Source organism: Caretta caretta, chromosome 3 (assembly GCF_965140235.1).
Source record: "Caretta caretta isolate rCarCar2 chromosome 3, rCarCar1.hap1, whole genome shotgun sequence".
NCBI lineage: Eukaryota > Metazoa > Chordata > Testudines > Cheloniidae > Caretta > Caretta caretta.
Window position 1 is genome coordinate 14,122,922 of NC_134208.1, and position 20,193 is coordinate 14,143,114.

Genomic DNA, 20,193 nt, shown 5'->3' on the forward strand with positions numbered 1-20,193 from the left:
ATTGTCTAGTGCAGAATGAAATGCAGGAAAAAAATCATGTTATTAAGAATATTTCTTTAATCTCAAGTACTGGGGCAGTCATGTATAATATTACATTTGGAAATAGTAAGGTAAAGTTATAAGATAACAAATGTGTACTAAATATACCTTAAAGTCAAACAAACACAGCACCAGAAAATGTATTACCAGGAAAGAAAAATTACATATATTAACCCTAAGGATCAGCATTAAACTGTTTAGTGTTCATATATTTTAGAAGTTAGGGCCAGATCCTTAGCTAGTGAAAATGAACATCATTGCATTGCCAGCTGAGGAATTGGCCCATAATGAATCCATATGCCACAGACATATACAATTATTAGACACTTTGTATGTTCATATCTGTATCTGGGGAGCTAAGATTACTTGGTTCTAAAATTGCACAAAACACAGGACTAGACCGATTCAGCTAAAGCAGAAACTCTTTTATTGTTAGCAGTAGGAGGTCCCTTATCCTCCATATGAGTCAGCTACTAGAGGACAATGTCACAAGGCAATTATACTACTCTATTGCCAATACCTCGCACCAGAAAAGTCTACAGATAGACAGTACCTTGTCTAAGCCAAGAGGACTGCAGGCAGACATTAAAATTATGGAAGATATAATGGACCTGTTCCTTACCCGATGTAAATGGGTTTAGTTTCATTGATGCAAACAGAGTTTTAGAGACTGAAGTTGATAGAGCTACAAGTGAAGATATGATCTATTGCTTCCAGCGTCATACAAGCAGTCTGGTGAGCAGTGGAGCTGGCTATACCGGTAGGAAAAGTGCAACCTGCTTTTCCCCCCATGCTCCCTGTCAACATGCTCTCTTTGCAAGTAGCTCTAGAGACCCACTTCTTCTAGTCTGAAAGAGACTAGGACTTTTCAGCTTGGAAAAGAGGAGACTAAGGGGGGGATATGATAGAGGTCTATAAAATCATGAGTGGTGTGGAGAAAGTGAATAAGGAAAAGTTATTTACTTGTTCGCATAATATAAGAACTAGGAGCCACCAAATGAAATTAATGGGCAGCAGGTTTAAAACAAATAAAAGGAAGTTCTTCTTCACACAGCACACAATCAACCTGTCGAACTCCTTGCCTGAGGAGGTTGTGAAGGCTAGGACTATAAAAGAGAACTAGATAAATTCATGCAGGTTAAGTCCATTAATGGTTATTAGCCAGGATGGGTAAGGAATGGTGTCCCTAGCCTCTGTTTGTCAAAGGGTGGAGATGGATGGCAGGAGAGAGATCTCTTAATTATTACTTGTTAGGTTCACTCCCTCTGGGGCACATGGCATTGGCTACTGTCGGCAGACAGGATACTGGGTTGGATGGACCTTTGGTCTGACCCAGTATGGCCATTCTTATGTTCTTATGCATATGGAAAGGTCTGCTAACCCCATTGTCATTTTACCAAGAATACATTAAACCACAATCATCAACCTCCCTCTAAACCAAATATAAAATTAAACGAATAATAAATCAACCTGGCATCATACACTTAAGCCTACTTAGACTGCGGCTTGGGCACAGGACCAATGAAAGTGAATTCCAGCCCAGCCCAAGCCAGTTAAACCATAGGTACTTTGAGCCAAAGCCTCCAAGCTGATCCTAACGACAATGAGAGGGAGCAAAGATCCCCAGAGATAATTGGGTCCTGGGCCTTACAGGGATTTGAAAATACTCCTGAACACTTCTTGAACTGCACCCAGAATCAGACAGAAATGCAAAGTAAGGATTCAAGCACACCTCTCACATGCTAAGAGTCCTGTCCAGTGCAAGTAGTGGGCAGCTGCATTCTGCACTGGACACGGCTCCTAGGTGGACCTCAAGGGCAGCCCTGCATCCCAACGGGTCATCAATGGGTGAAAACCATTGCTGTGTTCCATTCACACAATTATGCTATGGGCAAACCTTCTATAACAAAAGTCCTGAAACAACTCATCTTTCCTGGGACACAATCTCTGGCCCAGCTCTTGATCCATAGCAATATTCCAGTGCTGGTCCTTAACCACCTACCCTTTGAACATGAACACAGCGGACACATCTCTCAGTTATTCAGCCCTCTGAGTTATTCAGATAGATTGTGACTAGGACCATGCATTTGCCCTGGAGAGAAGGAATCCCCCCGTAGCATTCTCACAGGGGCTACTCAAAGGTTGGGTAGGTGTAGGGGGAGTTACTTACCCACTTACTTCCTCCCCAGAGCAGGTGGAAGGGGAATGAACAGAGACTTAGCTGCTGCCCTTACTCACCAGCCAGAGTCATGAGGAAAGCAGTGCGAGCTGGAGGTAGAAGTTGACATTGGTGCTATAGACCAGCAATAAATTACTATCCTGAGGAGTAAGGAGAAAGCAAGGGAGGAATTGAGGCAGAGAAGGATGTCTCCTAAGGATACTTCTGGGAGCTCATGCATCACTCATTGCTCAGGGTTGTTTCTAAAATTACCATCTAGCCCTAAATCTTACCTTCCTTCCATACAGATGGCCACCTCCCTGTTTCAATTGTAAACAAGGGGCATTGGTTTGAACAAAACTTAAGGGGCTAAATTCAAATTAGGTTTGCACTGACTTCTTCCGCTGTAACCTCAGGTGCATATCCCCATTCAGTAGAAAGTCTGTGGTACCACGTCTTCCCCTCCACAATGGGATGGACAGTATGGGCAAGTGCAATCCAATAAGTGGCCAGGAAGGGAGTATTGCAAAGCTGTATGGTGCACATACTAATTCAATGCATCCCCTCTGTAGTCCCCACAGGGAAAATTCCTATGGAGCTCTGGCTAGAAACTAAACCTGTCCCCACCTAATGAAAGCCCCAAGACAGGGTGGCTGCAGTAGTAATATCTCCCCTTCTTCCCTGCAGGGAAATTGAGGACATCCTTAACTTAGTAGAAAGGAAAACCCTCTAGTGGAGGAGCATGTACTGTGAGAAAACCATGGGTTGCTGGTTGGCTCATAGTGCTGTTAGAAGTAAAAGAGAGAGAAAGAAAGGAGGATTTTTCTCTCTAGTATAAAGACCTGGTGACAAAGCCACCAACTTCTTGATTGAGAAAAACGCTAGACGTATACAGCACACGACAGCTCACTTCTATAATGTATTTAAATAAACAGAAGCTATAGACAGGAAAGAGAACTAAGCAGGTTGTTCTTCCCTTTTCAGAGATGATTCTGCTGGCTGCATTCCTCGGCCTGGCTGCTGTGCTGCAGCTGTCCAGCGGACAGGTAGGACGAGAGCTGGGTGGGAAACATTTTTCCAACCCCATGAATATTCTGAGATTTCTGAATCACCATGGAAAGTAAAAATGTCAAAAATTTTTGCAAACTGACAAAGAAAAAAAACCATTTGTATGTCATTTGAAATGTTCCACTTCAACATGAAATGCTTTGAAATGACTGATTTTGACCCTTTTTGGGAGAATTGGAGGGTGAAATTTTAAACCCTGTTAAGTCCCTAAAGCAACACAAGCACTTAAATCAGCTTAAGTCCTTAAAATGACATAATTGTTCAAGGCAAACTAAAGCAGTGGCTCTCAACCTTTCCAAACTACTGTACCACTTTCAGGAGTCTGATTTGTGTTGAGTACCCCCAAGTTTCACCTTGCTTAAAATCTACTTGCTTACAAAACCAGACATAAAAATACAAAAGTGTCACAGCACACTGTTACTGACAAATTGCTTATATTCTCTTTTTTTACCATATAATGATAAAATAAATCATTTGGAATATAAATATTGTACTTACATTTCAGTGCACGGGATATAGAGCAGTATAAACAAGTCATTGTATGAAATTTTAGTTTGTACTGACTTTGCAAGTGCTTTTTATGTAGCCTGTTGTAAAACTAGGAAAATATCTAGATGAGCTGATGTACCCCCCGGAAAACATCTGCATGCTCTCAGGGGTACACATACCCCTGGTTGAGAACCACTGAACTAAAGGACAGATCCTGAAAATACTTTCCCAATTAACTTTACTCACATGAGTAGTCCTCTCAATAGCAATAGGATTACTCATGTCAGTAAAGTCAGACACATGAAAAAGCAATCATAGAATCAGGGCCTAAGACCCTGAGGCTGAGTAAGGTTTATAAATGAAAAGTGAAATGACACACACGCAGTAATACTGACTGAGCTTAGATAGTCATAACTCGGAAAACAGAGGGTTACAATGAAAACTGTTTTGTAACCTTAGGTATAACATTCATGATCATGAAGAAATTCTATAGTATACTGAAGAATTCAAATATTTCATGGATGTGAAAGGAGTAAGAATTTCAAAATGCCAAAAGTTTCAGCAAAAATTTTCAAAGAGATGCTTAACAGTCACATAGCTTCATACAACAATCTTTTTGCGATATATCTGTGCAGTGCTGAGCACAATGGGATCCTCGACCTAGGAGCACCATGATGTAAACAGTGGAGTTGTCAAGCGATTAAACAAATTAATCACGATTAATCATGCTGTCAAACAATAATAGAATACTATTTATTTAAATGTTTTTGGATGTTTTCTACATTTTCAAATATTTTTATTTCAATTACAGCACAGAATACAAAGTGTACAGTGCTCACTTTATATTTATTTTTGATTACAAGTATATGCATTGTAAAAAACCAAAAGAAATAGTATTTTTCAATTCATCTAATACAAGTACTGTAGTGCAATCTCTTTATCATGGAAGTTGAACTTACAAATGTAGAATTATGTACCAAAAAACCCTGTAGTTAAAAATAAAATAATGTAAAATTTTAGAGCCCGCAAATCCAATCAGTCCTACTTCTTGTTCAGCCAATCCCTCAGACAAACAAGTTTGTTTACATTTGAAGGAGATAATGCTGCCTGCTTCTTGTTTACAATGTCACCTGAAAATGAGAACAGGCATTCGCATGGCACTGTTGTAGCCAGCGTTGCAAGATATTTTATGGCAGATGCACTAAAGATTCAAATGTCCCTTTATGCTTCAATCACCATTCCAGAGGACATGCGTCCATGCTGATGACGGGTTCTGCTCGATAACAATCCAAAGCAGTACGGACCGACGCGTGTTCATGTTCATTATCTGAGTCACATGCCACCAGCAGAAGGTTGATTTTCTTTTTTGGTGGTTCAGGTTCTGTAGTTTCACATTGGAGTGCTGCTCTTTTAAGACTTCTGAAAGCATGCTCCAAACTTTGTCCCTCTCACATTTTGGCACTTCAGATTCTTAAACCTTGGCGAGTGCTGTAGCTATCTTTAGAAATCTCAGATTGGTACCTTCTTTGCATTTTGTCAAATCTGCAGTGAAAGTGTTCTTAAAATGAACAACATGTGCTGGGTCATCATCCGAGACTGCTTTAACATGCAATATATGGCAGAATGAGGGTAAAACAGAGCAGGGCATACAATTCTCCCCCAAGGAGTTCAGTCACAAATTTAATTAATGCATTATTTTTTTAATGAGTGTCATCAGCAAGGAAGCATGTCCTCTGGAACGGTGGCTGAAGCATGAAGAGGCATACAAATGTTTAGCATATCTGGTACCTAAATATCTTGCAATGCCGACTGCAAAAGTGCCATGCAAACACCTGTTCTCACTTTCTGGTGATATTGTAACTAAGAAGAGGGCATCATTATCTTCTGTAAATGTAAACAAACTTGTTTGTCTGCGCGATTGGCTGAACAAGAAGTAGGACTGAGTGGACTTGTAAGCGCTAAAGTTTTACATTGTTTTGTTTTTGAGTGCAATTATGTAACAAAAAAAATCTACATTTGTAAATTGCACTTTCATGGCAAAGAGATTACACTATAGTACTTGTATGAGGTGAATTGAAAAATACTATTTCTTTCATTTATCCTTTTTCAGTGCAAATATTTGTAATAAAAAATAATACACACTTTGTATTCTGTGTTGTAATTGAAATCAATATATATGAAAATGTAGAAAAACATTTAAAATATTTAATAAATTTCAATTGGTATTCTATTAACAGTGTGATGAAAACTGTGATTATTCACGATTAATTTTTTTAATTGCGATTAATTCTTCTTAGTTAATCACGTGAGTTAACTGTGATTAATCGACAGCCCTAGTAAATAAATAAATAATAATACATTCAGTGGAGTTGTTCCTGCCTTTAACAGAACTGTATTTGGCCCAATATATTTCAAAGAATTTGGCAGTCTAAAAATTCTAAGATTAGATAACACTATCAGTTTCTGATTGCTAAATTGTGTTCACTGGGCCCACACGTGAAGTAAGGTGCTACATAGCATAGAATAAAAATATTAGAATCTGACCTATAATTAATTAATCAATGATTGATTGACAGATTCATTCTGATGAAATTAAGTTTAAAAACATAATTACAGGTTTCAGAGTAGCATAACTAAGGGGTTAGGATTAGGGTTAGTTCATGAAATATTTGAAAGACACATTAATTGGAATTGATTCCTAGGTTTACATATAAAATATTTTAGACTCACACAACCAAATACAAGAAAAACTATTGTACATTCCTCTAATTTAGACTCCAGATTTAGCTTCTTTGTCAACTGACAACGCAAGTCAACAAAAGGAGATTGCTGATAAGCACAATGCCTTAAGGAGAGGGGTGATGCCAACCGCTAGCAACATGCTGAGGATGGTAAGATGCATTCTGCAAAGCAATCTATAATGCATACAGACCCTATCAATGTTACTAGAGAATTTGGAAGGGCACAGCATTTCACCTGGCAGAAAACATGCCATTTGAATTCTTTCCCCTATAAAATGTTAGTGAACATAGGAGTTATCAGGGGAAGGGAGCAGATTGGATATGACAAATCTTGCTGCTCATGAACAATAATGTCTCCTTTTTTAAATGAAGGGAAAAACCACTAGGTCTGGTCTCCCAGGTTGCCCTGTCATGTATTCTCCATCTAGCTAATCACCGTGATATCTAGCCTCCTCCTAAGGTGTGCAGCTACTGAGCTGCTCCTCATTTTACTACCCAAATGAAAAAGAAGGAATTGTCAAGAAAATTTTAAACACTGAAAATGCAATTTCCAAGTGTATGTTCTCTTCTATGTTCTGCATTACGAAGTACTAAGCGGTACACATCTGAACACCTAATGTTTCTCATTTCATTAAGGAATGGAGTCCTGCAGCTGCAGAGAATGCCAAAAGTTGGGCAAATGAATGTACTTTATCCCACAGTCCCCAAAACAGAAGGACAACTAGTAAGTAAAGTGTCACTTTTAAATGAACAATGCTTCATTCAACCCATTATACAAACAATTTGCTGATAACGTAACCACATTCATATTTAAGTGGTATTAATATTTTGCTGAATGAATAACATTTATAGCACTGGACTGTATGGATTCATGTATTCTGCAATAGGACTGCATGATATTTAGACATAAACAAAAGTTTTTTGAATATTGACTATATTTCAACATTAAAGAAATAATGAAAAATTTCCAAGAAATTTCACGATTTTTAATTTTTGAAGAAAAATTGGGAAAAAAATTCAATTTTTTTTTTTTAAGATTTATCTCCTTCCAATCCCCCTCCTCCCATTCTTTATCCCCAAACAGCTCTAATAATATGAAAAGTTCTTGGTGTGAAGGTAAATCCCTTTTAATTGAGGTCACTTGCATTTGTTCACAGAGTGATGAACAAGGGTATTGTTAATTTGAGTTTATGATTGATTCAAGACTGAATCCAAAGCAACACCCTGGACATGAACACTCCTGACACATGAGAAAGTTAGAATCCAGATCCAAATTTAGGCTTTGATTCTGATCTATGTTGCACTAGTTTTACGCTGGTGTAATTCCACTGACATCTATGGAGTTACTCTTGATTTAAGAATCTTTGCAAGAAAACCTAGTCTCCCAATATTTTCATACCAAACACCAGGATGGATTAATAGTAGATCCTTAAAATCGGGACATAGTTTATGGAGCAAACCAGAAGGCTGGGCCAATATGTGACTATTCAGGATGCATTAGACAAGGAACCAGGGGGCAATGTCAATAAGTTTATTTGTGCTGGCAGCAATGTCTGTCCAGAGTGGGTGAATCTCAGAGTTTTAGGGATACATTGGCATTTTGGTAGATCTGGGCTCTGCTGACTTATCACTGCCATGAAAGTTCAGATAAACATCTGAATCTTTGAACACTTATGAGAACCAAAGGTAACCTCTGAACCATTGGAATTTATGCAACAGTATTCACTCATGACCTGAAGAGTGACAGAGGGTAAGCCTGTAAAGTGTGGGTATTCAGGAAATTAAATAGATTCTTCCCACCAGGCTCTCCTAGAAATTCCTGAATCTTCTATTGGTTCTCCCCACATGCTGAAGCTCTTGTATCTTCTTAAGCCCCTTTCATCAGCTTTTGTGAACAGTTTCCTTTCCATTTTCAGCAGTGGGCTGTGGCGAAAATCTCTACATGTCAACTGCACCCAATTCCTGGTCAGATGCAATTCAAGCCTGGTACAGTGAGGTGGAAAATTTCATGTATGGCATTGGGCCAACCACACCAGGTGCTGTCATTGGCCATTATACTCAGGTAGGGACCATAGCACCACTTGTCATATTCATGTTTTAAATGATACATGCTTGGCTAAATGATTACCAGGGGAAGGAGAAATAACAGCCTCAATATATTTAAAGGGAATAAACACCACGAAGGATAAGAATTATTCCAACAGAGCAAAAGTAATGGGACAAAAAACAAAATAAACAATGGAAACTGTAGACTAAATATTATGACCAGCTTCCTCACAGTGAGGTCTCAGAGTGGTAGCCGTGTTAGTCTGTATCAGCAAAAAGAATGAGGAGGACTTGTGGCATCTTAGAGACTAACAAATTTATTTGAGCATAAGCTTTCGAGGGCTAAAACCCACTTCATCGGATGCATGTAGTGGAAAATACAGTAGGAAGAGATATATGTATACAGAGAACGTTAAAAAATGTTAAAACGTTAAAACCACTAACCCAGGAACCTATCCTTGCAACAAAGCCCATTGCCAATTCTGTCCACATATCTATTCAGGGGACACCATCATAGGACCTAATCACATCAGCCACGCTATCAGAGGCTCGTTCACCTGCACATCTACCAATGTGATATATGCCATCATGTGCCAGCAATGCCCCTCTGCCATGTACATTGGTCAAACTGGACAGTCTCTATGTAAAAGAATAAATGGACACAAATCAGACGTCAAGAATTATAACATTCAAAAATGAGTTGGAGAACACTTCAATCTCCCTGTCACTCGATTACAGACCTAAAAGTCACAATATTACAACAAAAAAACTTCAAAATCAGACTCCAATGAGAGACTGCTGAATTGGAATTAATTTGCAAACTGGACATCATTAAATTAGGCTTGAATAAAGACTGGGAGTGGATGGGTCATTACACAAAATAAAACTATTTCCCCATGCTTATTTCCTCTCTCCCCCGCCCCCATTACTCTTACCTTCTTGTCAGCTGTTGGAAATGGGCATCTTGATTATTACTACAAAAGGTTTTTTTTCTCCTGCTGATAATAGCTCACCTTAATTGATCACTCTCATTATAGTGTGTATGGCAATATCCATTTTTTAATGTTCTCTGTGTATATATATATATCTTCCTACTGTATTTTCCACTGCATGCATCCAATGAAGTGGGTTTTAGTCCATGAAAGCTTATGCTCAAATAAATTTGTTAGTCTCTAAGGTGCCACAAGTACTCCTCATTCTTTTTACAGTGAGGTCTGTTAGACCACGGGATGTGGTGGAAACCATATGGCTTTGCATAATTTAAAACTAGGCTAGACCAAGCTCCCTAAGTTTTAGGGAGCCATACCACATTGACAGACAGAGAGACTAGATAACCTACTAGATTTTTTTTCTTGTGGGGGTAATGTTGTTCTTGCTCTTGTTGTTCAGGCCCTAAACTATCATCATCTTCCCTTAGCCTTCCTTCACTATGTTCTTCAGACACATACACACACACTCATTCACATGCACTAGTTATAAACTAATCAAGCTAATTCCCCTACAGGCTAGGAAAGAAGAAAGTCTAAAAGAGACTTAATTTGTATTTTTAAATATTTTGGAGGCATTTGGTTATTACTGGAATGGGGGAGAGATATTTAGAGAGATAAACATCTGTAGGTTGATTTACAAATGCTCTATACAATTGTATTGTCTTAGATTTAATTACCAGAAGCCGCCATTATAACTATCTAGTCTCACCAGTTGCGTGTAACACAGAACAGATAATTGTATCTTCTGATTCCTGCCTCTTGCCCAACAATTTGTGGTTGAACCAGTGTATATGTTTGTATGTATATGTCCTGATTTAAAAACTCCAGGTGACTGAGAATCTACCATGTTGCTTGGGTTTCATCCCCATTACATCCTAGATGGTTTTCTATGAAGTGTGAATAAGACAATATGAAAACTACATAGTGTTTCTGTTTCCTTTCCTACAAGATGTAACATTCTGCCACACTGTGTAATAAGATAATATGCCCAAATCTCAACTTCATAGGAAAATGTTTTTAAATTTATATTTTATTGTATTAAAAATATAAAGCCCTTCATATTCACTCATTTATTTACTCTTCTCTCTCCAGGTGGTTTGGTACAAGTCTTATCAGATTGGATGTGCAATTGCCTTTTGTCCTCAGAGGTTTTACAAATACTATTACGTTTGCCATTACTGCCCTGCGTATGTATTAACTATGGATTTCATTGATTATTGGAATTCCTTCGTGCTTTAATTCATCAAAATGATCCAAGGAGCTGTCGGCTACATTGCAGAATGCAGCATATTTTTCAAAGTGGGCTTATGGTAGGAAGGGCAATTCAGTTATAATGGTATGCAGAAGCATACATGCAAATTACATTCTGAAATAAAACAACCCATAACCCCCACCCCCCACCCCCAATAATTGCCCTGTGAGGTCTGCTCTGCTTAAAAATCTAAGCATTTTTTCTTAACAGCCGGGTAAGTGAAAAAGAAGATGCTTGTATTTCTAACTAATAGGGGTCTGCAAGAAACTTTCCCTAGGACATGTTATCTACTAACTGCCTCCTGCAGGGTTTATTGCACCTTCCTTTGAAGTAGCTGCGCTGGTCATTGCGAGCCCTCTACTCAGGATGCCACATAAGCACTTGCAAGTATCGTAAGCAATCTATCATTAATATGGGTGTGAGACTGTCACAGAAGTCACGGATTCCATGACTTTCCGTGACCTCCGTGACTTCTGCAGCAACTGGTGCTGGCTCAGAGGCTGCCCAAGCGGGGCAGCCCCTGGGCCAGCAGCAGCAGTTTGGGTTTGTGGGAGGGGGCTCAGGGCCAGAGGCAGGGGGTTGGTAGGTGTGGGGGGGCGCTTACCTCAGGGTGAGGGGCTCCCCAGCTCCCACTGGCATGGGCATGGCCCTGCAGCTCCTAGGTGGCAAAGGGGCCAGGGGCAGGCTCCGTGCTGCACACTGCCCGCCCCCGCAGGCCCTGCCCCGGAAGCTCCAATTGGCTGTGGTTCCCAGCCAATGGGCGCTGCGGCAGCTGGCGCTTGTGGTGGGAGCAGCACGCTGAGCCCCCTGGCCCCTCCGCCGTCTAGGCACTGCAGGGACATGGAGCGGGTAGGGAGCTCCGCCCCTTGCCAACTCCGTCAACCCTCCCCTGCCCACCATCGTCAGGGGTCCTGGGCTATGGTGCCCACCACCAGCAGGGTCCTGGACCGCCTCCCTCAGCACCCACGGTGCCCCCAGACCACCCGCCCCCCACCCAAGAGCACCCATGGCCCCCCACCCAAGTTTTAGTCACTGGTATTTTTAGTAAAAGTCGTGGACAGGTCACGGGCCGTGAATTTTTGTTGACTGCCCATGACCAGTCCATGACTTTTACTAAAAATACCTGTGACTCAACGTAGCCTTAATAAAGACAATGGGGTAAGATTTTCAATGCAGTGCAAGGGATTTGGCCATACGCTTTTGATTCATTTTAATATTTACATTTTGACATTTGAAATTATTGTTTGACACATACCAGACTAAGGGTGTATCTACACTGCAGCCCGGGATGTGATTGCAGCTCATGTAGATGCGTCTGTGCTTGTTTTGTTCTCACTAGCTTGCAAAATATAGCAGTGAGTGCGTGGTAGAGCAGACATCAGCCCATGCTGTATAAGCCTGCCTGACCCCGCTGGGCACATTCTCGTCTAGTCCAGGGGTTCTCAAACTAGGGGTCGGGACCCCTCAGGGGGTCGCGGGGTTATTACATGGACGGTTGCGAGCTGTCAGCCTCCATCCCAAACCCCGCTTTGCCTCCAGCATTTATAATGATGTTGAATATATTAAAAGGTGTTTTTAATTTATATGGGGGGGTCACACTCAGAGGCTTGCTCTGTGAAAGGGGTCACCAGTACAAAAGTTTGAGAACCACTAGTCTAGTCTGTGCTGAAGCCTGCCCCATGGCATCTTTGTTCTTTAAGGATTGCAGTTAGATTAGAACTAGTGCAGAAATGACTACACAACCAGCAAATCACACACACACACACACACACACACACCCTGACTGCAGTGTAAATGTCCCCTGAGTGTAAATGAAGATGTGTGTTGGAGACTGGCTTTACATTTTATTCTGTTTAATTTTATCATTTCAGGGGAAATTACAGAAACGTAATAAGCACACCTTACAAATCAGGGCCAGTGTGTGGAGATTGCCCTAATGCTTGTGACAATGGACTATGCAGTAAGTTTTAGCAGTTTGAAGTATTTCAGTGGCAAAGTTTTCACTTACTAAAACAATGTTTAATTCCCTTGGCGGGAAGGCTTTGGGAAATTATCAACTCAAAAATCTTGCCTACAGAATGTGACTGCGAGGCCCTTCCACACACTCATTGCTAACCATGTTATATTTAAAAATGAGCATGCGTAGGGGCTCATGTAAGGGCTTCTGAGAGGGGATTGTTATTCTGTCAGGGGACTGTCATAATGTTATCATGTCCCCATCAGAAGAGAAGACTGAGGAGGACATGATAACCTTCTTCGGAACTGTCAAATTTCATTATAAAGGAGATGGTGATCAGTTGTTCTGCACTTCCCCCCTGGGTAGGACAAGAAGTAATAGGTTCAGTTTATAGTCAGGGAGATTTATGTTAGATATTAGGAAAATCTTTCTAACTATAAAGATAGTTAAGCACGGGAACATGTTACTAGGGAAGATGTGGAATCCCCGTCATTAGAAGTTTATTTTTTTAAGAACAGGCTAGGTAAGTATGTCAGGAATGGTCTAGGAATACTTAATGCTGCCTCAGCATGGGGGCAGATGACCTCTCAAGGTCCCTTCCAGCCCTACATTTCTATGATTCTGTACTTAATAGGACTTTGCAATTATTTGTATTTATTATTTGCTTTGTGATAGTGCTTACAAGCCGCTATCATGGGCCAGGACCCAGTTGTGCTAGGCACCACATAAGTATATAATGAATTCTATTGAAATCAATGAGAGAGCTTGTGGAGTAAGTTTATATGTAGAGATTACATATAGAGAAATATAGCTATTCATATGCTGCTTAATATGAGCCAGGAGATCATCAAGTTCCCTACCTTGGCCCCCCAAAAAAGAAAAAGAAACTTATGACAATGTTAAAAATATTTAACACCTACAATGGTAGACTGTCAGGGCCTTTTACTAACGACCAAAGTCATTTGTATTTGTACACTAAGAACTGCGAAGTATATAGAAAATCTGCAAAGGATTTTGCTGTTGTAACTTCCGAGAGCCACATATGGACAGATGGTAGAACTCCTGGAGGTACTGCCCCTGGGCAGACACAATGCTTCTGGGAGTAAAGGAACAGTATGGCTGCTCTCCAGGTGAGATTGTGCCAAGCCCCTGAGCAAAGCTACAGGAGAAGTAGAGCAGTTCTGTATGACTTGTTCCTCCTGGACTACCAGGCAGATATAATGATACATTTCGCAGAATACACTAGGTTTGCAAATCTGGATAGCTCATTCTTGGGACAAAACTCTTATGGGAAATAGGAGAGAGAACTGATCTAGTCTTATTAAAATTTGACTGACCTCCAAACCTGACTTGTCTGTCTTGTAATTGAACTGTAAAAAGCTGTATTAAAACAAAGTATTGCTCCACCTGATAAATTGCCTTAAACTAAGTGAACAATTTTTCTGTTAGACTTCTACAATTTTATCGGGGAACAAATAAAACGGAACAGAAAAAAAAATACAGTGAAAAATGCTTATTGGGTCAAAATATCCTTGAAAGGAAACAGTTCAGGGCTTTTTTTCCCCTCCTCTTGTTAATACCTAATCTCATGCTCTGTTTCATTTTCAGCCAATCCTTGTAAGTATGTGGACATTTACGCAAACTGTCCTGATTTAAAAGTGTTCCCTGGATGTACAAACCCCACGATCAAGGCAAGATGTCCTGCCTCCTGCCGTTGCACCACTGAAATAAAATAACAGCCTCAGATTCCTCCCTTCATGGAAATTCTTCTTTTTAATGACAGCACCATTTAGAAAATCAGGGTGCCATCTTGCAGCCCTTATATATGAAATCCTACTGACTTCAATGGGGTTACTCACCTGCGTAATGGCTGTAGGATCTGACCTTTCATCTCATGTTTTTTCCGGCTTTAATTCTTTGTTTTAAAATGTAGTAGATTTTTCTTCCTTGCCTGAAATTCAGCATTGTACATGCTAGACTTGTACAACATTGATTGACCGAGATTTCATCTCCATCAATATCAACTTCATCCTTCACAAAATACCATCTAAAGGTCACTTCCTGTCAAGATATACTTGTGATGTCCTTATTCTGAAAATAATCCCATTGATACAATGGGCCAGACTTCTCCGTCATCATTCATGTTGAGAGTCACCTTACTGTACAATCAATGGGATCAGTAAATAATTCATTATCACACAAGGAAGGATTATGAGAGAGGGAAATGTTCTCCTAATAACAAATAGAGAGCTGTCACCTGAATTACTTTCAAATCATTTGTCATTTCTGTGTTACTCATTAAATTACTCATTCAATACTGCACAACTTGTTTTGGCTTTTATTACTTTTGTTTCATGTAAAATACTGTTTAGCCAACTTCCATGGATGTAAGTCTTTATCACAGTTCTTTGTCCGTATAGCTTTGATGCTGCAAGCAATGTTTGAGTAATATGCCCGGAAACACTGCAGAAGATCTATAACACTCACCTATATTTTGAAGGGGTGACATTTTTCTAGTAGAAATAGACAAAGAATGTAGAGATGAGAGAAGTAATTTTAGTTAAGGTAACAACAAAAAAGTTCTGAGGCTCGCAAATAAAGGGCCAAGTGGAATGAGTAAAGACTTTTCATGTAAGGAGGTGGAATTTCACTAAGAATGAATTTGGCTGCAGGAGGTTCCCAGAGGTGGAGGTGGGTCTGATGATCTCCCCCCAGAGCAGCTGTGCAGGGGATGAACAAGTTCTGTCCCTCCCCAGCCCAGCTGGAGCTAGGCACCCCCTGGCTGGGCACTCCTAGCAGCAGGGAGAAATTGGATTTCATGGGGAGGGCCTTATTTCATACTCTGTGATACGTTTTTCATAGCCATGAAATTGGTAGGGCCCTAGTTATAATTAATACATTTTGGAAGGGATATTAAACCTTGTGCTTCAGGGCTAAGCTAAATTTCAACTATTTGAGATGAGGAAAAGATCCAATGTGGGGCAAGGGGGTGAAGAATTATCCCACCTCTGCCTACTGCAGGGTTCTTACACCTTCTTCTGAAGTAGCTGGTACTGGACACTGTCAGAGACAGAATACTGGATTAGATGGACCCCTGGTCTGATCCAGTTTGGCACTTCCTAGATTACCTGTGAATAACAGACATCAACCCATTGCACAAGTGACACTATATATGGAATGTGACTTCCTCCCTAAAACTTTATGTTGGCTTGTTGGCAACTCTCAAAATACTACCTCCTCTGCTTGGTCACAGGGCGTCATCCAAAGCCCTCTGAAGGCAATGGAATTAACTTACCAGTGAATTTCTGTTTTGAAAGTTTGCGGGGGACTGGGGGAAGAGAGGGGCAACATCCGTTCAGGCATTTTATAATATAAAACTCTTCCTGGAACTAAGTGTTCAACCATATTTTCCCCACACTTCACTACAAAATAATTTTGAATTCTTTGCCTGGGCAAGCGGTCTGCAAAGGGTTAACAAACCTGTCTGCATCTCCCTCCTTGCTCTCTTTCCTGTATCAATGGCTCATTCACATCAGTTGGGGATTGTTTGTTAGAGGGGGGCTGGTGCAGATTCAGGTGCAGGCAGGGTTAAATTGCCTGTGGATAGCTAGTGTTTGGATTCCAGACCACAGCCACTTTTTGACATTTTCAGTAACGAGCCTCAAAAGCTATTTCATTGGGAAGTTAATTTTTAGTTTTATACATGATACTTGCCAATGTATATATACGTGAGTCCACTACTTGTGAGTCTTTTCTAGTTAGACATATTGAATTTTCCTTTGAATGACACAGGTGACTCATTCTACCCATAAATCTATGAATGTCAAAGTAAACTTCAATGCAGATAATGTGAATCAATTTAAATTTACTAATAACATTACATACCATGTAGAATATATACAAATGTAGGTCAACAGACTGTGCTAAAAGTAGAAGCATAAATAGCCGAAATACAGTTTTGTTCTGTTCTGTTCCCAGGGCATGATTCTCTGTTGACATACACCTTGTGCAGTCATTTACACTAGTGAAAAGTGGGGATAAAACACCATGCTTCTCATTTGGTAGTGTGTTCACACCTATTTTGCACTGGTGTAAATGACTGCACTAGATGGACAGCAGTGAAGAATCAAGACTTTTTTCCCCCCCAGACTCCATGGGCATGTCTACAGTAGGGAAAATGGTGTGTTATTAAAATGTGATAGCTGTGACTTACAATACTAGTTAGACAGGGCCAGATGTAGTTTTAACATGTGTTAGCTGCTTCAAGTGAGCCTAGACCTGTCTATAGGATTTTAAAACATGTTCGATATCCTGTACTAGCTATCACATTTTAAAAACACACCATTTTTCCTACTGTCGATAGGACTCATCTGGTTTACATTTTGATAACTATGTTTAGTATATGTTGCTGACACAGTTTTGAGGGATGTGGTTTTCCTGAGCTCTGGGAAATTGGTGTTAAGATCCTCTTGGATGTATTGCTTTTGTCATTCAGTTACTGGCGGATTTTGTCTCAGTTCCATCTGGAATCTCAGAATTTCTTCCAAAATACTGCAGAGGCAAAAGTGTTATTTGAATGATTTTTCCCATATTAAAAACTACATCTTCAGTAGAAGAGAGTAATTAAGATACAAAACCCATCTGCTCCCCTCAGATATCTGCTGGATACTTCCTCAGGCCTGATACTGTATTATGATCTGTACAAATTGACTGCTACACCTGGACAGAGCTCCACTAAATTTGAGGAGTCTGTCAAGATTCATGTATGAATCTGGTCTGAGCAGTTTTGCTGAGGGTCAGGTGTTAGAAATCTACATTTATCATCCATAAAGGGCCCCCTGAGAGAAAACTAGGGGTTTATGGGGGAAAATAAACCAAAATAAGGAGCTAAGAAACAGGAATATGTATAATGACAGGTTTCAGAGTAACAGCCGTGTTAGTCTGTATTTGCAAAAAGAAAAGGAGGACTTGTGGGACCTTAGAGACTAACCAATTTATTTGAGCATGAGTTTTCGTGAGCTACAGCTCACTTCATCAGATGCATACCGTGGAAACTGCAGCAGACTTTATATACACACAGAGATCATAAAACAATACCTCCTCCCGCCCCACTGTCCTGCTGGTAATAGCTTATCTAAAGTGATCATCAAGTTGGGCCATTTCCAGCACAAATCCAGGTTAGAGAGTTGTCACTTTGGATGGGCTATTACCTGCAGGAGAGTGAGTTTGTGTGTGGGGGGGTGGAGGGTGAGAAAACCTGGATTTGTGCTGGAAATGGCCCAACTTGATGATCACTTTAGATAAGCTATTACCAGCAGGACAGTGGGGTGGGAGGAGGTATTGTTTTATGATCTCTGTGTGTATATAAAGTCTGCTGCAGTTTCCACGGTATGCATCCGATGAAGTGAGCTGTAGCTCACGAAAGCTCATGCTCAAATAAATTGGTTAGTCTCTAAGGTGCCACAAGTACTCCTTTTCTTTTTAGGAATATGTATAAAAATGCAGTTTAGTTATCGAGTAACTTCCTTCTTGTCTGTGAATCCCCAGCACTGAATCTTCCTTCCAAACCCAGATACACAGTGTGGTAATAAGGGGGGCATATATCTGAACACCTCACAATCTGCAATGCATTTAGCATCATAATATACCTGTGAAATAGTGAAAAGCCATTACCCCCATATTACAGGTGGGGAACTGAGGCGCAAATGCACAAATCCACAGAAGTATTTAGACTTTATTATACTTTTTTGGGCCAAAGAGGCTAAGGCCCAGATTTGGTCCAGCAAGGTCCAGTAATTGTAAGTTCAAACTAAACAAATTCAGACTGCAAATAAGGCATACATTTTTTAACAGTGAAGGAAATTAAATATTGGAACAAATTACTGAGGATTGTGGGGGATTCTCCATCACTGGAAATTTTTAAATTAAGGTCGGTAGCTTATGTTAAAGATATGCTCTAGTCCAAATAGTGATTATTTTGGGGAAGTTCTCTGACTTTTGTCATTCAGGAAGCCAACTAAATTATCACAACAGTCTCTTTTCACCTTAGAACCTATTAATTACATTTCCTGTTACTCTAATTATTTCTAGAATTTAAGTGAATGCACCCTATTTTCGGAGCCCTATTATCCTAAATCTGCCCAAAGGAGGAATCTACCCAATGCAAAATCTGTTCCATTTCTGAGGTGAAGTAACTTGAGTACAACAATTGACCCAGATATAGATTCTTTAAGGAAATAGTTGGATTTTTCGCAATACACCCACAGTATTCAACTGACATTGCACAACAAGAGATAATAAATCCATTCCCATTTGTCTCATCCCAACCTACAAGAAATAGTTTTGCAATAACCCACAGCAGTGAACTGAACTAGTGTAACCAGGTAACCAGGTATACGTCGCATCCTAGATAACAGTGTCTGTGTTCGTGTCCATCACACAGAGTCTACCCAGCTACTGGTATCTCTTTTCTTGCATTACAGAATAATTGTCTCTGTCCATCACCGCTGTATTTATTGTGGGTAGGGGGCTAGCGACTACAGCTGCAAAAATGGAAGCCAAATCAAGATCCTTTAAAATTTCAGGTTCAATAAGGATAAGTGCAGGGTCCTGCACTTAGGACGGAAGAACCCAATGCACAGCTACAGACTAGGGACCGAATGGCTAGGCAGCAGTTCTGCGGAAAAGGACCTAGGGGTGACAGTGGACGAGAAGCTGGATATGAGTCAGCAGTGTGCCCTTGTTGCCAAGAAGGCCAATGGCATTTTGGGATGTATAAGTAGGGGCATAGCGAGCAGATCAAGGGACGTGATCGTTCCCCTCTATTCGACATTGGTGAGGCCTCATCTGGAGTACTGTGTCCAGTTTTGGGCCCCACACTTCAAGATGGATGTGGATAAATTGGAGAGAGTCCAGCGAAGGGCAACAAAAATGATTAGGGGTCTGGAACACATGACTTATGAGGAGAGGCTGAGGGAGCTGGGATTGTTTAGCCTGCAGAAGAGAAGAATGAGGGGGGATTTGATAGCTGCTTTCAACTACCTGAAAGGGGGTTCCAAAGAGGATGGCTCTAGACTGTTCTCAATGGTAGCAGATGACAGAACGAGGAGTAATGGTCTCAAGTTGCAGTGGGGGAGGTTTAGATTGGATATTAGGAAAAACTTTTTCACTAAGAGGGTGGTGAAACACTGGAATGCGTTACCTAGGGAGGTGGTAGAATCTCCTTCCTTAGAGGTTTTTAAGGTCAGGCTTGACAAAGCCCTGGCTGGAATGATTTAACTGGGAATTGGTCCTGCTTCGAGCAGGGGGTTGGACTAGATGACCTTCTGGGGTCCCTTCCAACCCTGATATTCTATGATTCTATGAAAAAGTCAGGCCCTAAGTCAATACACTGAGACCTGGTTGAGAAGTATTGTTACTGAGCCAGATTCTGAGACCTTCATTCACATTGAAGG

The 20,193-nt window shown here is 40.5% G+C and overlaps 1 protein-coding gene across 1 annotated transcript; it reads left to right on the plus strand.

The window, feature by feature from the left end:
• Positions 1-3,183: 3,183 nt before the first annotated feature.
• LOC125634677 (serotriflin-like) lies at positions 3,184-14,475 on the plus strand. The gene is made up of 7 exons (XM_048845747.2): positions 3,184-3,243; positions 6,529-6,645; positions 7,132-7,219; positions 8,412-8,557; positions 10,623-10,717; positions 12,654-12,742; positions 14,348-14,475. The coding sequence occupies exons 1-7, from the start codon at positions 3,184-3,186 to the stop codon at positions 14,473-14,475; spliced, it is 723 nt and encodes a 240-aa protein (XP_048701704.1).
• The last annotated feature ends 5,718 nt before the right edge of the window (positions 14,476-20,193 follow it).

Excerpts from the sequence above, each read along its gene's own strand:
- LOC125634677 (XM_048845747.2), top strand. The coding sequence starts at position 3,184 with ATGATTCTGCTGGCTGCATTCCTCGGCCTGGCTGCTGTGCTGCAGCTG. Across the intron at positions 8,558-10,622 it reads TCATTGGCCATTATACTCAG|GTGGTTTGGTACAAGTCTTA; the intron begins GTAGGGACCATA and ends TTCTCTCTCCAG. Across the intron at positions 12,743-14,347 it reads TTGTGACAATGGACTATGCA|CCAATCCTTGTAAGTATGTG; the intron begins GTAAGTTTTAGC and ends TTTCATTTTCAG.